The sequence below is a fragment of the Nelumbo lutea genome, chromosome 1 (assembly GCF_056320005.1).
Source record: "Nelumbo lutea isolate HS-2025 chromosome 1, American lotus-T2T, whole genome shotgun sequence".
NCBI lineage: Eukaryota > Viridiplantae > Streptophyta > Magnoliopsida > Proteales > Nelumbonaceae > Nelumbo > Nelumbo lutea.
Window position 1 is genome coordinate 31,900,503 of NC_142684.1, and position 22,396 is coordinate 31,922,898.

Genomic DNA, 22,396 nt, shown 5'->3' on the forward strand with positions numbered 1-22,396 from the left:
CCAACAAACTAAACACTTGGAGTTCCAACGTGACAAGTGTTGATGCTGAAACACCCTTTGTTACTTCTGTCTTATTTGCCTTTTAACACCAAAATTATTTGTCAAATATTAGAGAAGAGAAACTTGCTATTTTCCAATGCCAATATCAAGGTTTACCCAATCGGACAACCGGCATTTGCAGGGGTGAGAATGGGACAAACACGCATTTGCTATTACGAATGGGACAAATCAGGGTGTTCGCCGAGTAAGAGAATGGGACAAGCATTTCCAAGGGTAATATTGAAAATTTAAAATCAGGGTGTTTCAACCACTACCCATAGATAACTACTGGTTTTAACAATCAAACATATAAATGAGAAAATAAATTTTTCTTTTCCCATCCCACCCTTTCTCATTCCATCCTTTATTGGCAATCGGACACACCATTGGTGATGATTTCCATTGGCCTTCGGAGCGACACTCCCTACGTATCTATACTACTTTAAAATGCACAAATGGCCTCAAGAATATTTCAGGAATTTTCTAAAGACAAAAGTTACCCCTCTATATTTAAATTTGTTGATGAAAAATTAAGGACAAATAGGGTAATCAGTTCTTGATATTAAATGAGTTGAAAAGAGGTAATTTAAAGATATCAATGCATTCAATTCTCTCTCATTAAATCCAACATTTAAGTTATCAACTTGCATTCATGTTCATTGAATCATATATTTAAGTCATTTTTGTTTATTCTTATCATTAAGTTCTATTAATTAAATTCGTACTTAATAAATTAATAATTCCAATAACATAAAAGGTTATACTTTTAAAATCTACCTAGCAAAAATAGTATTTTCATCTAAGTAGTGGTAAGAAATTAAATTATTTTGGGTCAAATGGGTTAATCCATGTTGTCAAGATTAAATAATAAAATTAAAAATAGATAAAATAAAAAAATAGAAATTAAAAAAAATGGAAACATTTTTAACATACATATTAAACAATAATAAGTACGATAAATAAGAAGTGTTTTTATTAATGATGGAAATGGAATGTAAAATTTAAAACCAATTGGAAATAAAAATATTTTTCTATTCTCTCTCATTAATCCTATATTTAAGATATATTTTTCTCATCATTAAATTCTTGTAATTAAATCTATAATGTTAATTTTAATAGTATCAAAATAAATATTTTGAAAAGTTATTTGAAAGCAAAACCATTTTCTTCTCTCCCAGTGGTGGGTAAGCAATTCAACCATTTGGGGTCAAATGTATTAATAAATAATATCATAATTAAATAATAAAAAATAAAATAAATAACTATGAGATGTAAGAAGTATTTTTATTAATGATGAAAATGGAATGTCAAATTCAAGATCTACCTAAAAATAAAATGATGTCATAGTCAAATAATAAAGATAGAGAAAATTTGGTTACATATTTAATGTTATATATTTATAAAAAAAAAAATAAAACATTGGGTACATCTTTAATATTGTGCATTCATTATATTGAACAAAAATAAGTTTTATACATAAGAAATAATTTTATCAATGATGGAAATATAATACAAAATTTAATGTCAACCTAAAAATCAAACAATTTTTATATTTAGATAGTGAGTTAGTGGTTTGAGACAAATGATACCATAAACAAATAAAAATTAAGTGCGATAAGTAAAAAATATTTTATATAATGTAAATGAGATATATAATTTTAAGGAAAAATTATAGTCAAAGTCGATTGTACATTTAAAATTTGCAGGTTGGTCTAGAAACCAACATGGGACTTTTAGTCCATGTTGGCCATAGCAAAAAACCTATACCGAAAATAGATTTTCAATTTTTCATCCACTCCCTCTATATCTTGTTCTCCCTCCCTTCTCTCTTACTCTCACAGTCATCTCTCGATCTCCCGCTCCCTCTATCTCTCCCACTCTCTCAGCTTTGGTTTGTAGCCAAATCAAAATCTCTCTCTCTCCCTCTTTATCCCTCTCCCTATTGTTCTCCCTAAATCTTTCTCATTCTTCTCCCTCACTCTTCATTTCGATCAATATCTTCTTCTCTCAATCCCTATCGTTATTTAGTTGGTGTAAATTTCATAGCCAAGAGATTTTTGTGAATTGTATCAAATTTGTGTAATAGTTTTTGAACCATACCAAGTTGGTCTTATGTTTTTTTATATGATCTAATTAATACCTTATAAGTGTGTAAGAAAAAAAAAAAACTAGAGAGAGCAGGAGAGAAACTAAGGGAAAATGATAGAAATTAAGGGAGAATGAGAGATCGACCAAGAAAGATAATAAGAGAGATTGAGGGAGAACGATAGGTAGAGAGAGAGAGTGAGAGAGAATGAGAGAAATTGGTATATAGAACGTAAATACAAAAACCAAAAACCATTTTTACTTATTTTCAAATCACATAGTCGTTGAGCAGATAAAGATGACTGTGATTGAGAGAGATAGAGACAAAAAACCCTTTTTGTATTTTCCAATCACTCAACATTAAAGGGCAATTTCAATATAAGCTTTTTGTTGTGTCCAACATGGATTAAGAGTCCCATATTAGCAATAGCCACGTAAGCCTCTAATGACATGGCGAGGGTTTTTATAATTTAAAATATAGAGCTAGTTGTTAGAGTTTTCTTGGTTTATGGACCAACTTGTAGCCTAATTTTAAATGTACAGGTAGCTCTGACTATAATTTTCTTAATTTAAAACTAATCCAAAAGCAAAACTATTTTATTATCTAGATGGTGGATCAATGATCTAACTTTTCAAAGAAACCCATGATGTCATAATTGAATAATAACTATTAAAGTTTATTTTTAATCATATTGTTACTTTTGTTAATTTTCAATTTATATCTTAACTATGATATATCTAAAATTCAAGTAATTAATATGAAAAAAATTTTCTCACGTACAAGCATTGCTTAATTACTAGTACATACAAATCCACTAAGATGCAACTTCCGATCAAGGTTCAAAGTATCGATACGATAATGCCCTGTATCAGGCATATTGTATCATATCTTTTGGTCTTGATACACCTTATTTACAGGTGTTTCGGACCCTGATTTATTTTAATAAAAAATCATTAAAAACATCTTTAAAAATCACATTTTGAAAAAAAAAAAAAATAAACCATTGAGCGTGTGTTTTTAAGTACCAATAGGGTATCGATATTTTGAACCATGGTTCCGATCCTATTTAAAGTGTACACGTGTTAAGATGAGATGTAATAGGGGCGTATCGGTACACGTGTTCATAGGAGTCGAAGGCTAAAATGAATTTCAGAGTTCATTCATGAATCTGTTTCTCTCTAATTTTCTCATAAACCAAACAGAGAATTCAGCCAAGATCGCTGTAAATCATGAAATTAATACTATATAGTGTGTAGCAGAGCCTCGCAACACAATCTTGAGGGTTTTGTAGTTTTCTCCTCTCCTTCGTCATCCGTTGCGGCCTAACGTGAAGAAACAGTAATGGGAACCACCGCAGTAGAGAAGACTGCAGAAGAACTCCGTAAAGAGATCGAAGAGCTTCACCGTCAACAATGGGAGGTTCGTCTTCCTCTCTCTTCGTGATATTTCTTTAAGCGTTTTTTTTTTTTTTTTTTATTATTTGATCAGTTTCTATGATGCAGATCACCGAGCGCCTTCGAGACCCAAGGGGACTCCGCCGAGGAGGATTGGCCGGAAATGGACCTAGAAACATTGGCGCCAACGGAGCAGGTCGTCCACGAGGATTTGTCAGACCGGTAACCACCCACCTCATCTCCTTCTTTTTGGCTTTTCATTAGCTTCTTATGTGTAATTTGTTTATTGAGTTCCGGTTCATCGATTTCAGGCCGATAGGGTTGATTCTGAAGATCAACCTCCTCCGAAAAGACGACTATCTTCGGCTGTCGTCAAGGTACGGATGCTTCTCTGCACTTCTGGTTCCATAAAAGATGAAGCTTTGATGTTGATTTTCTTTTCTTGTGTATTTATGTAGATTGAAGATGGGGAGGTCACTGAGGATTTGGAAGGAGCGAAAGATGTGAAAGAAAATGATTCAGCTGCAGAAGATGGCAGCGATGCCAAGAATGCTACTGAGAATGAGACAGAGAAAAGGTTATCGGACCCACAACGGCCGAATCAGCGCGGTGGATTTAGGAGAGATGGTAATCGAGGAACAGCTAAGAAGGTAGAATGGAGAGTTCTCATCGTGTATTTTGTTTTCCTTTTTTCTTTCATGGAATGCTATTTGGGGACTGATATCTCATATACTTATTTTTGGGTATTTAGGATTTTGATATTCCGACACAACAGATTCCCAGGGTTTTGCCGAAAGATGAGGACCCAAGTCTGGTTAATAGGAACAAGAGAATGTTGGGTCAGCTTTTGGGGACACTGGAGGTATGTTTAGATGATCTCTGTGGTATTGTAGATTTGCGGTTCTATGCACATCTTGACGATTTAATTTTCTGAGAAACAAATAGTGTATGCTGATCCTCGTAATGTTTCTTTCCGAATGGTTACTTTTGGTAGCTGATTATGAGATTTAGAATTTCTAGCAAGTGTATAGTGCGGATTTGGATGCATATACTCTTCATTGTTTTTTTTTTTTAATTGGTTAACAAGATCAGCAAATATGTATGACTTTCGAACTTATGCATAATTCATACTGTCTTGTTATACTTTTTGAAGGCTCTTTGAGAAATTGAGGATAGAAACTATGAGTTGGCACCAATTACCAAAAAGAGAAACAAAGATATTTGCAACTTTGCATGACTTGGTGGAAGCTTGATATTTGAATATAAAGAATCGTGTTTTGCATGTGAAATGATGTTATGTTCAAATGTTACTTTGAGAGGAAATGGAACAATTTTACTACTTGTACTTTGGGACAGCTGCGAACTAGTTGCTAGTTCTTTTTTGTTGATGACATCCCTTGTTAATGGCTTTCATGGGGCATAGTGATAAAATTATTTTCTTTTGATTTGTTTGTATGTAGATAGAGGAAAAATTAATTAGCCCAACATTACTTTAGCTTAGCACGAAGGTTCATTGTCCATGAAGAAAAGCTTCAGTGGAAGCTGGAAAACTTAACTTACCCATTAGCAGAAGTGGGAGAGAAATCACCACCTTGTACTTTGTCTAATTTGAATTGAATGGTTTGTACTTTTTTAGAATCTTGGAGATGTATTGGCTGAAAGGTTTGGAACTTTTCAAAGACTTCTCTTATACTGACTTCACTAGAGGATGGAGTGCCATAGCCGGATCCTCATCCTTTTTCTCCTACGGTACAGGAAAGTTGAACCCCATTCCCTTGCTTTAGAGTGAAACTGAATTTTGATGGAAGCTCTCTAGGAAACCCAGGCCTCTCAGGTATAGGGGGTGGCTTTAGAGATGAGGAGGGTAGAGTGTTGGCCTTTTACTCAGGAGTCAGGCCCTTTAGGGGTTGGAGATTCCTTAAGGGCAGAAGTTTTCACCTTGTTCCAAGGTCTCAGGTTGGCCAAACAATGGGGATTGCAACAATTAGAAGTGGAGGGAAATTCCAAACTGGTAATAGGATGGATACAAGCAAGAAGCTTGGGCACGCTGCTTTTCAGACAACAGCTTAGAGAAATCTTGAGCTTAGCAAGAGAGGTTGGGGTGCAGTTTGAATGGGCAAGAAGATCAGCAAATGGAATGGCTGATGCTTTAGCTAAGCAAGGAGTTAATAGGTATGCGTTGTTTTGGGCTTGTTTGTAAGTTTGATTTTGTCAAAGGGCTGTCCATCCGGCCTTTGGATGGTGACTATTGTAACCTATAACTATTATTATTAATGAAAGCTACTGTTACTCATAAAAAAAGAATCTAGGAGATGCATGTTTTTAGCTTCTAGCAACATTTGTTGTTGTAGCTTCATTTATTTATTTTTTTATCTCCATGGGGTTACACAACAGGGGTAGCCGATATTGTTGGTGAGAAGACCCCCCTGTACTATGGGGTTTGTGACAAAGACCCCCCTGTACTTTGTTTTGCAACAAAGACCCCCCCATATTATGACTGTGAGACAAAGACCCCCTTCTGTTAGCCTTCCGTCCAAAATCCGCCGTTGCAATATTTTTTAATCCCCATACTACCCTTGTAATAACTATTCAGACAATTTTAACCCTTTTTTGAGTTATATGTTTTCTCACCTTATTTCTCCATTGCAATCAAGGGATTTCTCCTTTGTAACCAAGCTCCTTCGTGATCAAGTTACGAGTTACAGTAGCAAGGGACATCTCCCTCACGAGTTTCAGCCGCACGAGATTTCTTCCTCATGAGTTTTAGTCGCAAGCTCTGAGTTACAGTAGCAAGAGTCTTTTCCCTCACGAGTTCCAGTCGCAAGGGCGAAATACCTTGTCCTACTTCGGTGAGTGATCAATATTAGGGGTTATCACTATTAGTATCTGTTTTCACTCTGTCTGTAGTTTTATTAGGGTTATGACACCCTACAAATGAGAACACCGACAAAAATGGCAAGAAAAAAGCTCCAGCTATTACCACCCCCCACTGCGTCGGGTCTTTGCTTATAGAGCTGGTTATGGCATGATGACTTGTTGGAGTTGGAAGCAGAGATGGTAGGAGCTGAGGAAGGAGTTGTCGAATTTGGTGCGTTAGCCGTTGCAGAGGATGGGGACGAGGAGGCAAAAGATGAAGCTCCGCCAAATGAAGAACCAAAACTCCATTGTTCAATGCTGTGAGTCTCTGTACTCCCCTGAGTCGAACCAGTGAAACCCATGTTCATGAAATCGTTGACGAATTGTTCCAGGTCAAGATTGAATGACAAAAGTGGATCGGTTGGCCGGAGATTTGAGTATGAAACATAGATATTAAATGATCGAGTCGGGCCATCATAATCGATCCAAGCATTCACGGGATCTCTGCTTTTTAGCTCCACATTAACTGCACCCAAACCACCCACCTGAGTAGTAAGCAAGCTGTTCAGATCCAAACCCACATGGTTCCCATTAATGGCCTTGGATTCTACGTCCATTAATGTGTCGAATTCAACCACAATGAATCCAAACACCACATTTCTTCCAATAGGCCAAGGAACCCACCAGCGCCGTCGACCGTCTCGTCATCCGGCAAGATTAGAAAAGTGAGTCCTCCACCGTTGGAAGATGGGTTGAGATTAGTGACTGAGAATGAGAAAAAAGTCGAGAAAGAAGCCGGAGGAGTCTCTGGTTGGCAAAACCTGACGGGCTTACTGTACAAGATCCTCTCAGTGCCGGAATTAGGGACGAACAAATTACGAGTGAGACGCAAGCTGCCATTACTCAAATGAGCATCTCTAAGAAGCTTCAGACTGTTTAGAGTTAAGTTCCAAGATTAAATTGCGTTGATTGATAATCAACTGCATCGTCGAAAAAACAAAGAGGGAGAAGCAAGTAAAGGCAGATGCCAAAGGGAATCTCGTTCGAAAACAACATTGCTAATCTATCCGACGATCCTTTACTGCAAAAGAAAGATATTCTTTTCTTCAAGCTATATAGAACAATCGATCACAGGCGATTGGTTGACACTTCGACAGTAATGTCTTTTAATAATTTATTACTGCTCTTGTCTTTCTTTGCTTAGAACACAAGAAGACGACTAGGGGAATTCGAAGGCGAGGATCCAAAGGAATTTGACTAGACGGGGAAGGGCATCATATCGTAGTTGGGCGACATGTACTCATCTCTAATGGTTAGATATTGGGTGAAAAGGAATCCTCTCTTTGACTTGACTTATGGTCTGGGAGAGGAGGACGTAGATTGTAGGCTGCAGACAACAGAGTTATTCTTAATTTTAGCATAGTGCTACCCACACGGACCTACGATAACATCTTTCAACGTACAAATGGAATTAGGGGTGCTCATGGTTCGATTAACCGAACCGTGGGGTGATTTTCTAGACCTAACCGACTTGTTTGGTTTTTAAATTTAATCGAACTGATGCAGTCCATCGGTTAACCGTGGTTTAGTATTTCAGTTGTTTTTTCATTGAAAATAAAAAAAAAGATAAAAAGAGTTTGAGAGAGATGGGTGACTGAGTCTGAGACTAAGAGAGAAGAGTCGAGTGAGAGAGAGAGAGAGAACAAAGAGTAGGTCTGGCCCGTTGGGGAAGAAGAGTCTGAGAGAGAGGGAATAGAGTGTGAGGCAGTTGTTAAGATGAACAACAACTTTAGCCGACTACAGAGTGCCTAGATTCTCCTCCTTTCGGTCGACCTTCTCTTAGCATCTCTCGATCGTGGCAGAATAGACGGAGAAGTCATACCTGAAGCAACCAAAGGTGTTCCTATGTTCGATGAAAATCGGAAAGGCGGTTCAGGTATTGAAGTAAGTCTTGAACACCAAACTGGAAAGGCGGGATTGATGATGGTGATTGATAAGTGGTGGTATTGGCTGCTTTAGGTTCGAACCTATCTGCCAGTCTGAGCAGAATTCATGGCAACATTTGGCTGTTGCGTATTGGCTGCTTCGGGTGGTCAACATTTTGTTGGGTCTGTATTTGAATAGGGCAAGTATTGGCTGCTTCAGGTTCGAACCTATCTGCCAGTCTGAGTAGAATTCATGGCAACATTTGGCTGTTGCGTATTGGCTGCTTCGGGTGGTCAACATTTCGTTGGGTCTGTATTTGAATAGGACAAATTTTATTTCTTGCCTTCTAGGTCTCTGTCCATGCTTAATGTTCATTGGACTAAGCAGTCTTGTGCTTGAATTTGATTTAGGCGGGATAATTGTGGTCGCCAGTGGTGGTCACCGCCAAATGTTCTTTGATTCAAGCACAAGGCTGAAAAGTGAAAACCAGTCTGAGCATTCTGGAAAGGCCAGACAGGCAAACAAGCCAGACTGGCAGTAGTGACAGGTTTGATTTTTGAAGAGAGGTTGAAAATCGAACTTTTTTATTCGATTTTCAAAAAAAATAAACAATATATAATATAATAATATATATATATATATATATATATATATATATATATATATAGTATTATATAAATATATTATTGTATATATATTGGTCGGTTCAGTTAATTGCCAATTTTTTTAAATGGTTAACCAAAACCGAACCGAAACTGTCGGTATTTTGAAAACACAGAATCGATTGGTTCGGTTAACCGATTTTTTTGTTCGATTTCGGTCGGTTTGGTTTTTTGGTTTTTTTTTTTTATCACCCCTAGATGGAATCATGGAATTACTATCATTTATCAACCACCTGAGCCCCACATAGTGTTGCTTCGGCTATGGGCTACAGCGATAAGAGGCCTTCTTCTCCGGCAACAACGAAAATAGATTATCTTCTTTGCCGACGGTGACGGCGACAAGATCTTCTTTTCTAGTGACGATGACACTCGCTTTCCTCTACGTTCGGTGTGGCATTGGTGCGATCTCCAATAGAGAACGGACACTAGGATGGATTACACGACTACACAAGGGGTTTCAGCTGGGTTTTAGGCAGTATTTAGGGTTTCAGGTAGGGTTTTACATGAGGGTTTTCGGTGGGTGTCTATTTCGCCATTTTGAAAATGTTAACTCGACTTGTGGAGGGTATTTTCGTTAAATGACATTTTTTGTTAGCCGAGTTAATGGGGAATGGGGTCTTTGTCTCACGGTCATAGTACGAGGGGGTCTTTGTCACAAACCCCATAGTACAGGGGGGTCTTTGTAATTTACCCTTGTTTTTTTTGTTGTTTTGTTTTGTTTTGGAATCATATGAAAATGTGGTTATTTGAAGCAAGTTATTTATGAACTTGCCTTTTGATCTATGGAAAGTGGTGGTTTAGAAGTTGACAAGGGAAATTAGTATGGTTCTTCAAAATATGTAAGGTCACAATTTGGTATTTAGTCATTTAAGGGTTGCTTCTATGAATTGCATCCTATGTTTACATGAGAAACTCCTCTCGTCATTGTACTCAAGATAAACATTCAATGAAGTGAGATTAGACACCTATGTGAATCAGTTGCCTTAAAATAGTCAATAGTTGACAAGAGAGATTTCTTGATGACTGAATACCCTCATAAGGTATTTGACAGGTTTTATTGTTCTTGGATGAAACCAAAATTTACAAGTGTGTAAGATGGGATCAAAGGAAGAAGTAATCAAGTATTAGAGAGGGAAGCAAGGGAAGAAATGGCATGCCCCATAATGGGGGGAGGGAAAAAGTGGAGATGAATCTCTGAATCATAAGTTGGTGCTGTTTAGGTTAAGTGGCTTGTTTTATTGGGAAGAATCCACTGTTCCAAAATTCTATCTAGAGACTGATGCTGACCTGTAAATCTTGTTGGTATAGCCATGCACAACTGGAGGAAAGACTTCAGGTAAAACAGCAATATCAGTTACCATGCAAAATAGAATATAATAATGGCAGATTCCCTTGCCATAAAATCACTTTTTTCACTTCATTAAGTGGCATGATGTATTGGATACCCCTTGCAGAGGCCTGCACTTTGGATGGATTGACTACTGTCATGCCTTTGAAATTTTATCCTTTCTCCATTATATAGCTGAAAGTACCCTAAGTATTGATCCATATAGCCTGCAAAATGAGAGAATTCTTTTTCTATAAGCTTCAAAATGTCTTTCTGTTAATAGTTTTATACAGGTCAAACAATTCTAATGCAATAAGATTTGAAATATCTTTCTGTTAATAGTTTGTAGCTTCTGTTGTCTGCCCTCAAATGTGATCGAGCTGATAACATTGGAGAATGTTCATCATCTGTTTCCCCATGTGCATGCATGCTTCATGTGATGGTTACTGGCTATTTAAATGATGTTCCATTTTACTACTACTGTCAGTGTACTACTAATAACTTAGATCACGGGTTTTGTTTTTCCCTTGATCACCCAGCTTCACACGTGAGTTTGAATTCTTTAGCGTTATGAACAATGAAGCAATTGATAATTCCTGCATTAAAGGAGTGATTAAGTTGTAAGGCAATAAAAGGCCATTTGCCAGGGGAAATATTATTTTGGAATAGAACGTTAATGGAGCAGATTTCTGTCATTTTTAAGTTCATATTTACCACAGCTATCTAAGGCAGTACCAATAACCTTAATTCCAAATTTTCAGATCTTCTATCATATAAAATTATTATTGACAAGCATTGATTGTGGGCTTGTTTTATTGGTTACTGTGTTACTATTGACCTGATTTTCTTCTGTTGTTTCAGAAATTCCGGAAAGAAGACATGCATCTCTCAGCAACTGAGGCATACATGCGTCGGTCTAATTCTTTGCAAAGAGTGAGTATTTGTTAGCTTATAAACCTTTTATCACATAACAACTAATCTACAGTTAAAATGTTAAATTATTCTTCAGGTGGAAGGTTGGAAGAAAATGTAATAAACAAGTCCCCTTGTGGTAGATTTATCAGTTTTCCATCAAAGTGTCTTTTGATCCTAAAAACTTCTATGGTGTATAGGTAAAGAATGACCATTTATATGTTCTAATAGTCAGTCTTCTCCACAAACCAGGGTAAAATTTGGTGAATCCTGGCAAATGCTTGAAAGCATCTCAAAGGAAAATATATAGGAGATGGTTCAAATGTTACTACAAAGGTCTTACCTCAAACCTGCCTACAGAAAATTTTAGAATAATGGTTCACAAAGGACAAAGCAAAGGGCCTATCAAAACAGAAAAAGGGAAAATGAATGGGGAAGGACAATAAACAATTGTATTTATGCTTGTTAGTATGATCCATTTAGATGTCAGGTTACCACCCCTGTGATTGTTGCAAATTAATCTTGGCATGTCGTTCAATACTGTCCCTTGCAGCCTACCATGTATGGTGTGTTGTGCAAGGTGCATTGTAATATTGTATTGCTGACGTCCCAGTTTGCATTAAGAATGTATATTGAACTCTGATATGAATGGTCTCTGGCCCATATCCTCTATTTGAATTTTAATTGACTAACTTGTAGTTTACCCAAAAAGAAGGGGGAATTTTTCTAAAGGAGGGGTGGGTGAACATGGTGTACGATGTTGCTCATTGGATACTAAATGTCCAGATCGGTGGTCAATATTTTTGCTAGTTAATTAGCTGGAAGAATATACTTTTGGTAATAAATAAAGAAGAAAATTATTGAAGGCTAATTATTGTAGGTGATTCCAAAACAATTGTAGACTGGGTAAGGAAAGTGAAAGGAGTCTCTTGGAACCTAAGGAATGGCCTTAGGAGGTTCAAAAGGTTCTCTAGGGACATGCTGATTCAAATTTTTTGGGTTAGAAGATCAGCCAACAGTTTGGCAGATTGTTTAGCTAAACAAGTGGTGTAAAGACATTATGTTTTGGGCCTATATGTAATATTTGGGGGTTTGGACATTCGTTGTCCTTTTTGTATCCTTCACAACTTCTGGTTGTACTGCCTTGTTTATTTTTAATGAAATCAATTCTCTGAGTTATTGATAAAAAATAAATAAATAAAGAAGAAAACTTTATTAATAAAGAGAAAAGTACATCAAATTTGGTGATCCCTTATCACCATATTTGATGTATTTCTTTTTTCTTTATTAATAAAACTTTATTATTTATTGTCAAAAAATTTCTTGCTAGCTAGCTAATTGAAGTTGTTGGGACCTGGGACTTCGAATTTTGTTTTGTGGCTAATTGTTGGGTTATGCCAAATTGTAGAATATATTTTCACAAAAAAAGAGGGAAAACATCTTTCTTTAGAATGTATGTTCAATTAAACATGCAACACTTTGCCTAAACATGTTGATTTTCTCAAATTTTTTGTTACCTTCTTCGAGTTTCAAACTTCGATACGATACGCACAATACGGGGTGTATCTTTAAAAGTCTGATACGAAATATGGTTGAAAATCATCAGTTTCATCTTTTTTTCCACCATATCGGACCCGTCTTGGATTGTATTAGGCCGTATCGGGGGAGTATCAGGACGTATCGACTGATACGCTACAAAAAAGATACGACCAAAACTGAAAAAAAAATAAAGGAGGAAATCAAGTTTCTTTCCCCTTGAAATATGCCTTCTTTCACCCCCAAATGATTCTAAAACTCCAAACCTCAATCCTAGAGTGCTAGATATGCAGAAATTTGCAAGAAACAAGCGTGAATTCTTTTTTTTTTTTGAAGATTTTTCAAATTTTGAAAAAAATGGCAAAAATAGATAAGTTTTTTCAATTTTTTATAATATCATGTGATTTCTTTTTTTTTTTCTTGAATGTTTAAATCTATGTTGATCTACATTTCTTACATTCAAAATCACAATTTTTTCGTGTTATGAGTAGATCTATGGAAATTTCAGGAAGATATTTGGGGAAAATATAAATTAACAAAAAATTTCTGAATGTAATTTTTTTTTGCCTATAAAGACTTAATATGTTTTTGATATATGGATTTATCTATCATTATCAATAGAGCAATTGGAATTTCTTCTTTAATAACTATTTTTTGAATATAATCTATATTGTTTATTTATTTTTTATTTTTATTAATTTTTGAAAGTAAAATATAAATAATAATTATTAATTATATTTTCACTTAGATTTTGTGCCAATGCATGTTTTATGGTTGGGATAGGAGAGTTGGGTTTTTCTCATCCCATAAAACTTAAGATTTATAATTTATAAATTATAGTTAAGGCTGTTAAGCTAGTTTTTTTAATGAAATTATAATTAACTACATTGTATTTCTTGGGTGATAATTGATTGACTAAACTGTACTCAGGCTGAGCAAAGGGCACGTGAAGAAAGTGAAAGACTACGTCTGCAGGAGCGTGAACAAATTGCAGAAAAACGAAAGCGGGATCTGGTGTGCTTGCTTAAGCTTAGATTTGTCTATGGTTCAAGCTTGAATGTTGATGTTTAGTTCATATGATAACATGAGTGCTAGTGCTTCACCCTCTTATCTTTATGTTTTAATCTTTCTTGTCAGACTCTGCGAGCTAGGGTTGCTGCCAAGGCAGAAGAAAAAAAGCTGGAGCTGCTGTTCCTTCAGTGGAGTGAGCACCATAAAAAGCTTTGCAATTTTCTAAGGTACATATAAATAGGAATTCAAAAAAGAAAAAAAAAGCAGAGCATCTTCTTCTTCCTCAACTGTACAATTGATACATATTTCCCTCATTGTCATTTGTAGCTTACAAGCACAATCTGGTTGTTCGCCTGCAGGTTATTTTTAATTTTGGTCCAAAAGTATCCATATTCACAATTTTATTGAGACAAAGATAAGTTTCTGTTCGTGAGCATAATGTTGGATGCTTCCTGCTTTGCAGGATAATAGAGGAAAAAATTGTTTTATTTGGATAATTTCTCACTCATGTTTGATTGGTTTTTGGATGTATTTTTGTCAGGACTAAGACAGAACCTCCAATATATTATTTGCCTGTCAAACCACTGGATGATGATGCAACCTTGGTTGAGGAGCGTAAAGAACAGGTAGAATTAATGCCCTTTCAAACTAGATTTTCTTTTCTGCTGACAGAGGAGTAAATATGTGCTCTTTTCAACAATGGGTAAGGGGCCTTTTGTGTTTTCATTAACAGTCTATAAACTAGTAGCATTATTTTCCTTATCTGACCTTACAACTATTTCTTAGCTTCTGTAAATCTATTAGTTGGATTTTCTGCTTTCGTTGGTTAATCTAGGTAGAGATCTATTAGTTGGTTAATTGCTTGGCTCTGCTTCAACAAGACGCCCCCCCCCCCCCCCCCCCCCCTTCCAACTTGTGCTATGCATCTTCATTCTTCTTAATATAAAAGATATTTATTAAATATAAAGAAAAATGAGAGCCTCCTTCCTCTTCTTCCTCCCCTTCCTCCTCCCTCCCCACCCCCTCTTCTTAAGGAGGCTTACACCTCCTTGTGTTTGGGAGGCTTGTGCCTCTTACGTTCTGAACTACGCCTCACACCTCTAGGTAGTGGAACACCTTCCGTCACACTCCACGTTTTAAAACATTGATATAGACGACCAATAGCATTAATGAGGTGTGGATTGGTGTAAATAGAAGGTACTAAAAGAGCAAGGGAAAGACTAAAGAAAATATGACCTGAAGTGGTAAAAAATTATTTAAATGCTTATAATTTGAGAGAAAAAACTGCCTTTGGAGCAAAGTGGCAGAACTGGAGTCACTGGACTTGTGTAGCCAAACTCAAATAGTTGGATATAAGGCTGAGTGAAGTATATTTTAGGCTGGGTTTGCGATTAAGGCTATATAAAGAAATCTCAGCTTCTTGCTTAACATTAGCAAACAAAGAAAAAAAAACGTTTGTTTTCTTTTTGCTCAAAAGCCAGGAAAGTCAGATACAGAGAGAAATGAATCAATAATAGGGTTCACTGGGTAATTGAATGATATTATTTACCAGATGACAAGGAGAAAAAGTTAACAAGGGTTTCGCAGGAAATACTCTTAAGGGTGGGATTCCTTTTAACCATAAAATGTATAACTATACAATTGCTGCTATTCATAGTTGGAGGGTCTTGGGGACACATTATGGATGGCTTGTAGGTTTTTAATTGGATTAATAATAGGTGCAACTTGGGTTTCAGCTATGGTTGGAAAACTGGATCAATGTACATATGCTTTGGATATTTGTCTAACAGAGTTACAGATGGCTTCTTTCACAAAATGAGGGAAAGTTGACTGAGATGTCTTGGCCATGTGTATGAATGGCCAATAGCACCAGTTAGGAATGGTTGGTGCAAGTAGAAGGTTCTGAAAGAGCAAAGGAAAAGGCTAAAGAAAATATGGTCTGAAGTGGTAAAATATCATCTAAAGGCTTATAGTTTTAGAGAAAATCTGCTTTTAGTAGAGCACAATGGAAGAACAGGATTTATCTGATCTCAAATAGTTGAAAATAAGGCTGAGTTAAAGTATATTTTAGGCTGGTTTTGGTATTAAGGCTATATAAAGAACATTCAAATTCTTGCTTAAAACTTGCCAAACAAAATAGTTTCGTTTTCTTTTTTGCTCAAAAGCAGGAATGCCAGATACAGAAAGAAATGATGGAGTTTAACAGGCTATTGAAGATGTTAGTTACCATTTACTAGATGACAAGGAAAAAAGTTAACAAGGGTTTAGCAGGAAGCACTTAAGGAAGGGTTTCCTTTTAACCATAAAATGTATATCTTTACAAGTACTGCTATTCATGGTTGGAGACACATTATAGATGCTTTGTAGGTTTTTAATTGGATATATAGTAGGTGCTATTTGGATTTAAGCTATTGATCGGAAAACTAGATAAATGTACATGTTTTTGGAATTTTGTTAAACAGAGTTGCAGATGTCTTCTCTCACAGTTACTCTGTTGCAGTTCTCATACTGGTTGCACACACCTAGATGTTTCTATTTGAGGAGGGGGCATGGACCATTTCTTGTAAAATAGTGTCAAATGAATTAATATTGAATATATTTGAGACTTGTGCTGGAATTGTAATGGCCCATTAAGCTGTTGCAGAAGACCAAGGTTTAGATTAATATGCCTTCAAATTTGCTGCGTGTTAGGCTTTTCTAGAATGGAAGGCTGCCAGAAGGGAGGAGTTGTCTGGGTATCAGATGCAGATATCAGAGCAATATATTGCAAATGTGGAAATGGAACTCGAGAGGTGGCAAAATGCTAGGAATTCAAGAAAAGCGAACAACAATATGAACCTACAAGAGACAATGGACAAGGAGCTGGAGACCCACAGGCTGGAACATGGGCCCAAGACCAGGAAGATCCCTGAAACTGCCAACAATGATGATGAGGAGGATGTGGAAGACATCAATGTTGGAGATGATGATATGATGGATGATGTTCTTGTAGTTGATGAGAGCAGGAGGGTTGACGATGCAGCCAAGCTGGTAGAAGGTAATGGCAATGAAAGTCCTGGCAATATGGATCAGTAGTAATGAATTATCTCATACTCAATATATCTGTTGTTTGTTCTAGTATATGTTAGAACAATTTTAGCTTTAGATAGGTTGTTTTCTGATATTGTAATGTTATATTTTATCGGTTATGATCTCTTTTTTTTTTTTATTATTATTATTGTTTTCCATCCAGCTTCTATCTGTAGATGATGGATATTTAGATTATCTTTTTCCTTCTGAGTTTTATTGTTGGTCAAGAGTGATCGTGGTTTAATTTCTGAATATACCAGAACGTGGGTTTTCCATTGACCATTGGTTTGATGCTCATTTTTGATAGTATGTGGTCCCATTCTGATCTTTCTAGCCTAAACATATGAGCGTGTCCCTGATTACCTTCTTTTTGGTGTTGTGATTTGTGAAATCACAGCATGCCTTGAACACATGCTGAACTTGGAATTCAATTAGACTGTCTCTAGTTGGGGCTGTCAGGAAGTCCGTCCCCTATTGGACCTCATTTTGGGCTCTGGATAATTGGCATTGCCTACATTTCTGGGGCAGGGTTCAACACATGGGCTTGCCAAGGCGAGGCACAATGATCTTTTTACAGGCGTAAGCCTCAATGTTTGAAGCTTATATTTCGTGAGACCTCATTATTTCAAGAAAAAACATGCGAATTTACTGGAAAATAAGAAGTTGACTAGTTGTAGAAGAGCTTTAATACAAATTCTTACAGATACTCAAATGGATATTATTAAGGACTCAAAGGCTCAGCTTGTTTGCAATGTGATTGTCATTTGCACTGGTGTAAATGAATGGGGCTGCAAATGGGCTGTGTAAGTTCTGCTTTTCTTTTGATTTAGATTTGTCTTATTTATTTAATAGAAATAAAATGAAGTGGTTCCCAATTTATATGAAAATGGATGGAGATGGGAGGATTATTTGTTTGGGACTGAGATGGGAAGCAAGATGGTGGTGCAAATTTTGTATCAGTTTTTGGTACAAAATTAGCACTGTCAGTAAATGCAAATGAGATAAAAGTACAATTTTTGTGTCAGGTGGCAGTGCAAATCATTTTAACAAATAAATAAATGCTAAACTGAATAGAGTGCAAAATTTGTATCTGCCCATCTGGTTTAGATTTACACTGCAAACAAAAAGAGCATAAATATTTGTATAAATATAAAATACACCGGGAAATAGGATTTAATGGAGTTTGATTCTTTTACAATGCTTAAAATATAAAATATTTAAAAAATTTCGTTATTTGAATTTTATTTATTTTAAAGTTATTATATAATATTAAATATGTGGTTATATAATTATTTAGCTATTTTTAGTATTTTGTTATTTAAGATATTTAGTTATTGAAATATTTAAATAATATTTTATTTTTTTAATGTTAAATTTTATTATTTGAAAAACATTTAAATTGAATAATCTGGAAAGTCATAACTTATATTTAAATTTTAAAATATTAATTATTTATTGAATTTAATAATCCATAAAATTATAATTTATACTATTATTACATAATTTTATAATTAATTTTGTAAAATAATAAATTATTATTAATTTGAATATTATGTTATAATTATTTTTATACTTTTAAGAAAATTTTTAAATATTTTATATATTCTTTAAATATTTAAATAGATGATATTTATATATTTAATAATGTTTTAAATGGCACAGAAAATTCCATATGGCCCTTTCAAATTGTAATTAACAGCAATTACATAAACCTCATCAATTATTATTTCGAAACTATAACTACATTATTAATAGTAATCATATTTGAATATATATTTAATTATGTTTTAAGTAGCATAAAATTACATTTAATTACCAAAAATTGTCATAAATTAGTAGAAGTGGACAGAAATTAGCCAAGAAAATAACTAAAAATATATTACCAATATTTCTAAAAATATGATAATTTCCGGAAATTAATGGAAATACACAAAATTACCAATAATTAACAAAATGTCACAATTTCCAAAAATTATATTTTAAATATCAGAAAATTACATTTAATTACAAAAAGTTGTCATAAATTAGTAGAAATGGACAGAATATGATAATTGTTAAAAATAATGTATACTTATTTTATAATAAAAAAATATGATAATTAATATAAATAGATAATATGATAACCAAGACTCTCCCCTAGTTTTTATCTATATCTACCTAAAGAAAGTTTAAATTAAAAAATTTAAGAATTATTTAAATATTTTAAAAAATATATATAATAACTTTAAAATATTAAAAAATATATATATATATATATATATATATATATATATATATATATATATATATATATATATATATTAAAAAGAAGGAAGTTTAGGAATTTTCTCATTTTTTGAAACAACAAATGAGATGCTCTCCTTCCCCATAAAAAATTACCTAAAATCTCTCTCTCTCTCTCTCTCTCTCTCTCTCTCTCTTCCACACATTCCCAATAACCTAAATAATCTCTCCTAAAATTTCTCCTAATAGATGGATAGATAGATAGATAGATAGCTAGTTAATGATTTTATTGATTGAATAGGGCTAATTTTGTCATTAAATAAAACACTTGGCGGTGTATGTGAACCACTTCTCATAGCCATTATTGGAAGGTATGTATCTTATAAATAAAAGTCTTTGGCAGGGTCCTTTGCAGGTATTAAAAAGTCAAGGTAAGCTTACAAAGTGTTTTTTGTTTATTTTTAAATTTGGATCTTGGCTATCTTAGTTTTTACAAAGTGTTTTGAGCTGTAAAGATTACTTGTGCATGCACCTCTTTTTTGTATTTTGTTTGTGGTGTACAAAAGTTTTGATAGATAGACTAGTATAACACATTGTATTACTCATGCACATTCTTTTGTATATATATATTTTTGTGGTGCATGGGTCTTGGGAGGAAAATTGATAGTGGTGAGGTAACACCCCTATACCTTATGATTTTCTTGTTTAAATCTACCAAATTTTATATTGGTCTGTAAATCTAAACTTTTTTTCAACATCTCTTTTTGTATATGCCAATTGCAAGAATTGTCAAAGCAAATCGTGTGAGGTCTCTTGGAACTTGTGATTTCCTTGTTCAAATCTACCAAAATACATTAATTTAGGATCTGATCTTTGATAATCTTTGCTAAGTCAAAAAATATTGCTAGTGCCTTGAACTTTAGTTGGTGAACTTGTTGAACTCCATGAAGAAAAGCCCACCTTTCAGATTGTTGAATTATTTTTATTGTATTTTTCTCTAAAAATTATACTCCAGATAAATGTCTTTAGATTGTTGAACTCCATGATGTATGTAGGTATAATCTAAAGAGAATATGAAAATACTAGAATTTGGGAGGATTGGCCAATTGATGGGGGAAATGACTCATGCAGAAGTTGTTATATTTCTGGCATTATAATATCCAAAGTTTGATATACAGATTAAACCAATGTTCTGAAACAAGACTGATTTGGTGAATATGATATTTTGTGTTTTGATCATATTCACCAAGACTGATCATGGTGGATATGATATTTGGTGTTTTCACAAAAAAAGGTGAAAACCAACCTGTACTGAAACAAGGCTGATCTGTTTGATCAACTAGGTTCACTTCAATGAAAACTGACCTGTTTTGATAGTTTTGAGGTTGAGCAGCCAAATTATATGGAGGCAGCTACCTTGCTTGAACCGGGTCCACTTCAATGAAAACTAGACCTCATGCATGTAATGAATCACCTCTTAGTGGTTCTGCAGATGGGTTTTTCTGCATGTGACTAAACCATTTTAGTGTACTTCCAACTCCTAGGCATGCACCACTAAGTGGTACTTAGACTTCATTAGGTGAAACTTGTTGAGCTTCATAGTAATTTCCTAGTTCAACAATTTCTAGGTTTGAACTTATATTATAGGTTTCTTGTTCGATTATTAGTTAGATACTGAATTTAAACCTACGTGGTTTTATGATCAAGAGCATTTGCAATATTTGCCATGGAAGGTTGCTAGATTTGTTGGCATTTTGTATTTGCCTATTCTTTTCTTTTTTGGATCTGCATGTTGATTCTTTTTGGTTTAACTAGATTGATCCGATTCTCTTGGGTTTAACAAGACTGATCCGGTTCTAGGACTTGAACTGTTGACTTTTTGGTTTAACAAGACTGATCTGATCCTTCGCAACATTGGCCATGCACTACTACAAATATATCCTGTTCTTCTTTTTTTCCCATTATTGTCATCATTTTGCATTTTTTATCATGAACCTTTGTTACTTCCCTTAAAAATAGTGAAGAATTTCTATCACTATTTTATAATAATTTGCATGCGTTGATTGTGGGAATTGGATTGAAATAATGTGACTTTTTTGCTTTGTTTTTGTTTTCCTTTTAAAGTATTTGAGAAACACTTTTTTCCTTCTTTTTAAGTTTTTAGAGAGAAGTGATTGAGTAACAGGTTTTAGTTATCTACATATACACATGATGCGTCAATCCCTTTTATTTTATTTTTATTATTTTGTTTGTTTTTTCTTATCTTTTGGCTTTGTTATGTAATGTAAGATCACCATTTTCTCTTTTCTCCTTGACTTGGTGGGGAAGGCCATAGTGAGAGTACCCAGAAGTGATGCAATTGAGAGTAGTATATACATTTTTCATAAATACTGAATACCGCCATTTAGCGAGAGGAACTATGAATGATGGTTATTACTATATATGTTGTAACCTTGAATACCGGCACTGGCCGGTATATTTTTCATTGAATACTGAATTTTTATATACTATTCTTTTTCTTTTTCTTTTTTGCTTGTGATTTTGTCTCTAGGTATTCATGGATGGATCAGTGACTGATCTGGTTTTGTTAGCTTGATTCATAAGAAGTGCATACATGTTAAATGATGGGTGGGCTTCATTTTTTAGCTTGTTTCTGGACTTTGTGCTACTTATGGTAAGAGAAGAAGAACCACCTCTTGATAATTATATGGTTTATTCTAGGGAAAATTTCAGATTAGCACCCTGTACTTTGGGTCTAGTGCCACTTTGATCCCCAAACTTTAAAATGTGATAATTTAGTACCCGGATTTTTAAAATGCGTCAACCTAGCACTTGCCATTAACCAGTCGTTAAGTGTCATTGGAAAAGACAAAAATACCCTTTGAGGGTCATCTAATTCTCTTTATCAATCATTCAAACGTTGACAAAAAATGAATAGTCCCAAATCCTTTGCCTCCTGTTCAAGAAAGTTGGAGTCCCCAGAATGCCCATTAAGACGTAACCCCAACTTTCTTAAATAGATGAGACAAGGATTTGAGACTATTCAATTTTAAGAGAATTACTTGACCTTTGCAAGCTAATTAAGGTGCCTATTTACATGAACAAAAAAGATGAATAAAAAAATAATAATAATCACAGTTGCTTTATGTTGTGGGATTTATCAATTTCGTACTATCGGGCAGTACTATTATATTATGATAGAATAGTCGCTGAAGCTGATTCAAAGCAGATCAAGGCCCGAATTTCTACATCATAACCTCCGCTAGCCCGATATATGGCTTCCCTTCTGCAACTAAAGATCTGCGGTTGTAACGTCCGATGATGAAAGCTAGTCCTGCAATACCTGTAACTGGAT

At 34.7% G+C, this 22,396-nt stretch overlaps 1 protein-coding gene and 1 long non-coding RNA gene across 3 annotated transcripts; both read left to right on the plus strand.

The window, feature by feature from the left end:
- The first annotated feature begins 3,289 nt into the window (after window positions 1–3,289).
- On the plus strand, window positions 3,290–17,097 carry LOC148874172 (uncharacterized). Of its 2 annotated transcripts, XM_088966699.1 has the most exons (11): window positions 3,296–3,544; window positions 3,628–3,741; window positions 3,831–3,896; window positions 3,978–4,169; window positions 4,271–4,381; window positions 11,152–11,223; window positions 13,669–13,752; window positions 13,876–13,976; window positions 14,077–14,108; window positions 14,291–14,375; window positions 16,441–17,097. In XM_088966699.1, exons 1-11 carry the CDS (start codon window positions 3,467–3,469, stop codon window positions 16,448–16,450), a joined length of 945 nt encoding a protein of 314 aa, XP_088822825.1. In that variant the 5' UTR covers window positions 3,296–3,466; the 3' UTR covers window positions 16,451–17,097. The 2 variants fall into 2 exon arrangements, with proteins under 2 accessions (XP_088822824.1, XP_088822825.1); XM_088966698.1 differs by lacking the exon at window positions 14,077–14,108 and having other exon boundaries at window positions 3,290–3,544.
- Window positions 17,098–17,497: 400 nt separating this feature from the next.
- On the plus strand, window positions 17,498–19,644 carry LOC148874173 (uncharacterized). Its single transcript, XR_016105892.1, has 2 exons — window positions 17,498–17,621; window positions 19,445–19,644. It is a non-coding gene; the product is annotated as an uncharacterized LOC148874173 (long non-coding RNA).
- The last annotated feature ends 2,752 nt before the right edge of the window (window positions 19,645–22,396 follow it).

Coding starts and splice junctions, on each gene's coding strand:
- LOC148874172 (XM_088966698.1), top strand. CDS start 3,467: ATGGGAACCACCGCAGTAGAGAAGACTGCAGAAGAACTCCGTAAAGAG. Junction 3,545..3,627: donor TTCACCGTCAACAATGGGAG/GTTCGTCTTCCT, acceptor TCTATGATGCAG/ATCACCGAGCGCCTTCGAGA. Junction 14,376..16,440: donor TTGAGGAGCGTAAAGAACAG/GTAGAATTAATG, acceptor GCTGCGTGTTAG/GCTTTTCTAGAATGGAAGGC.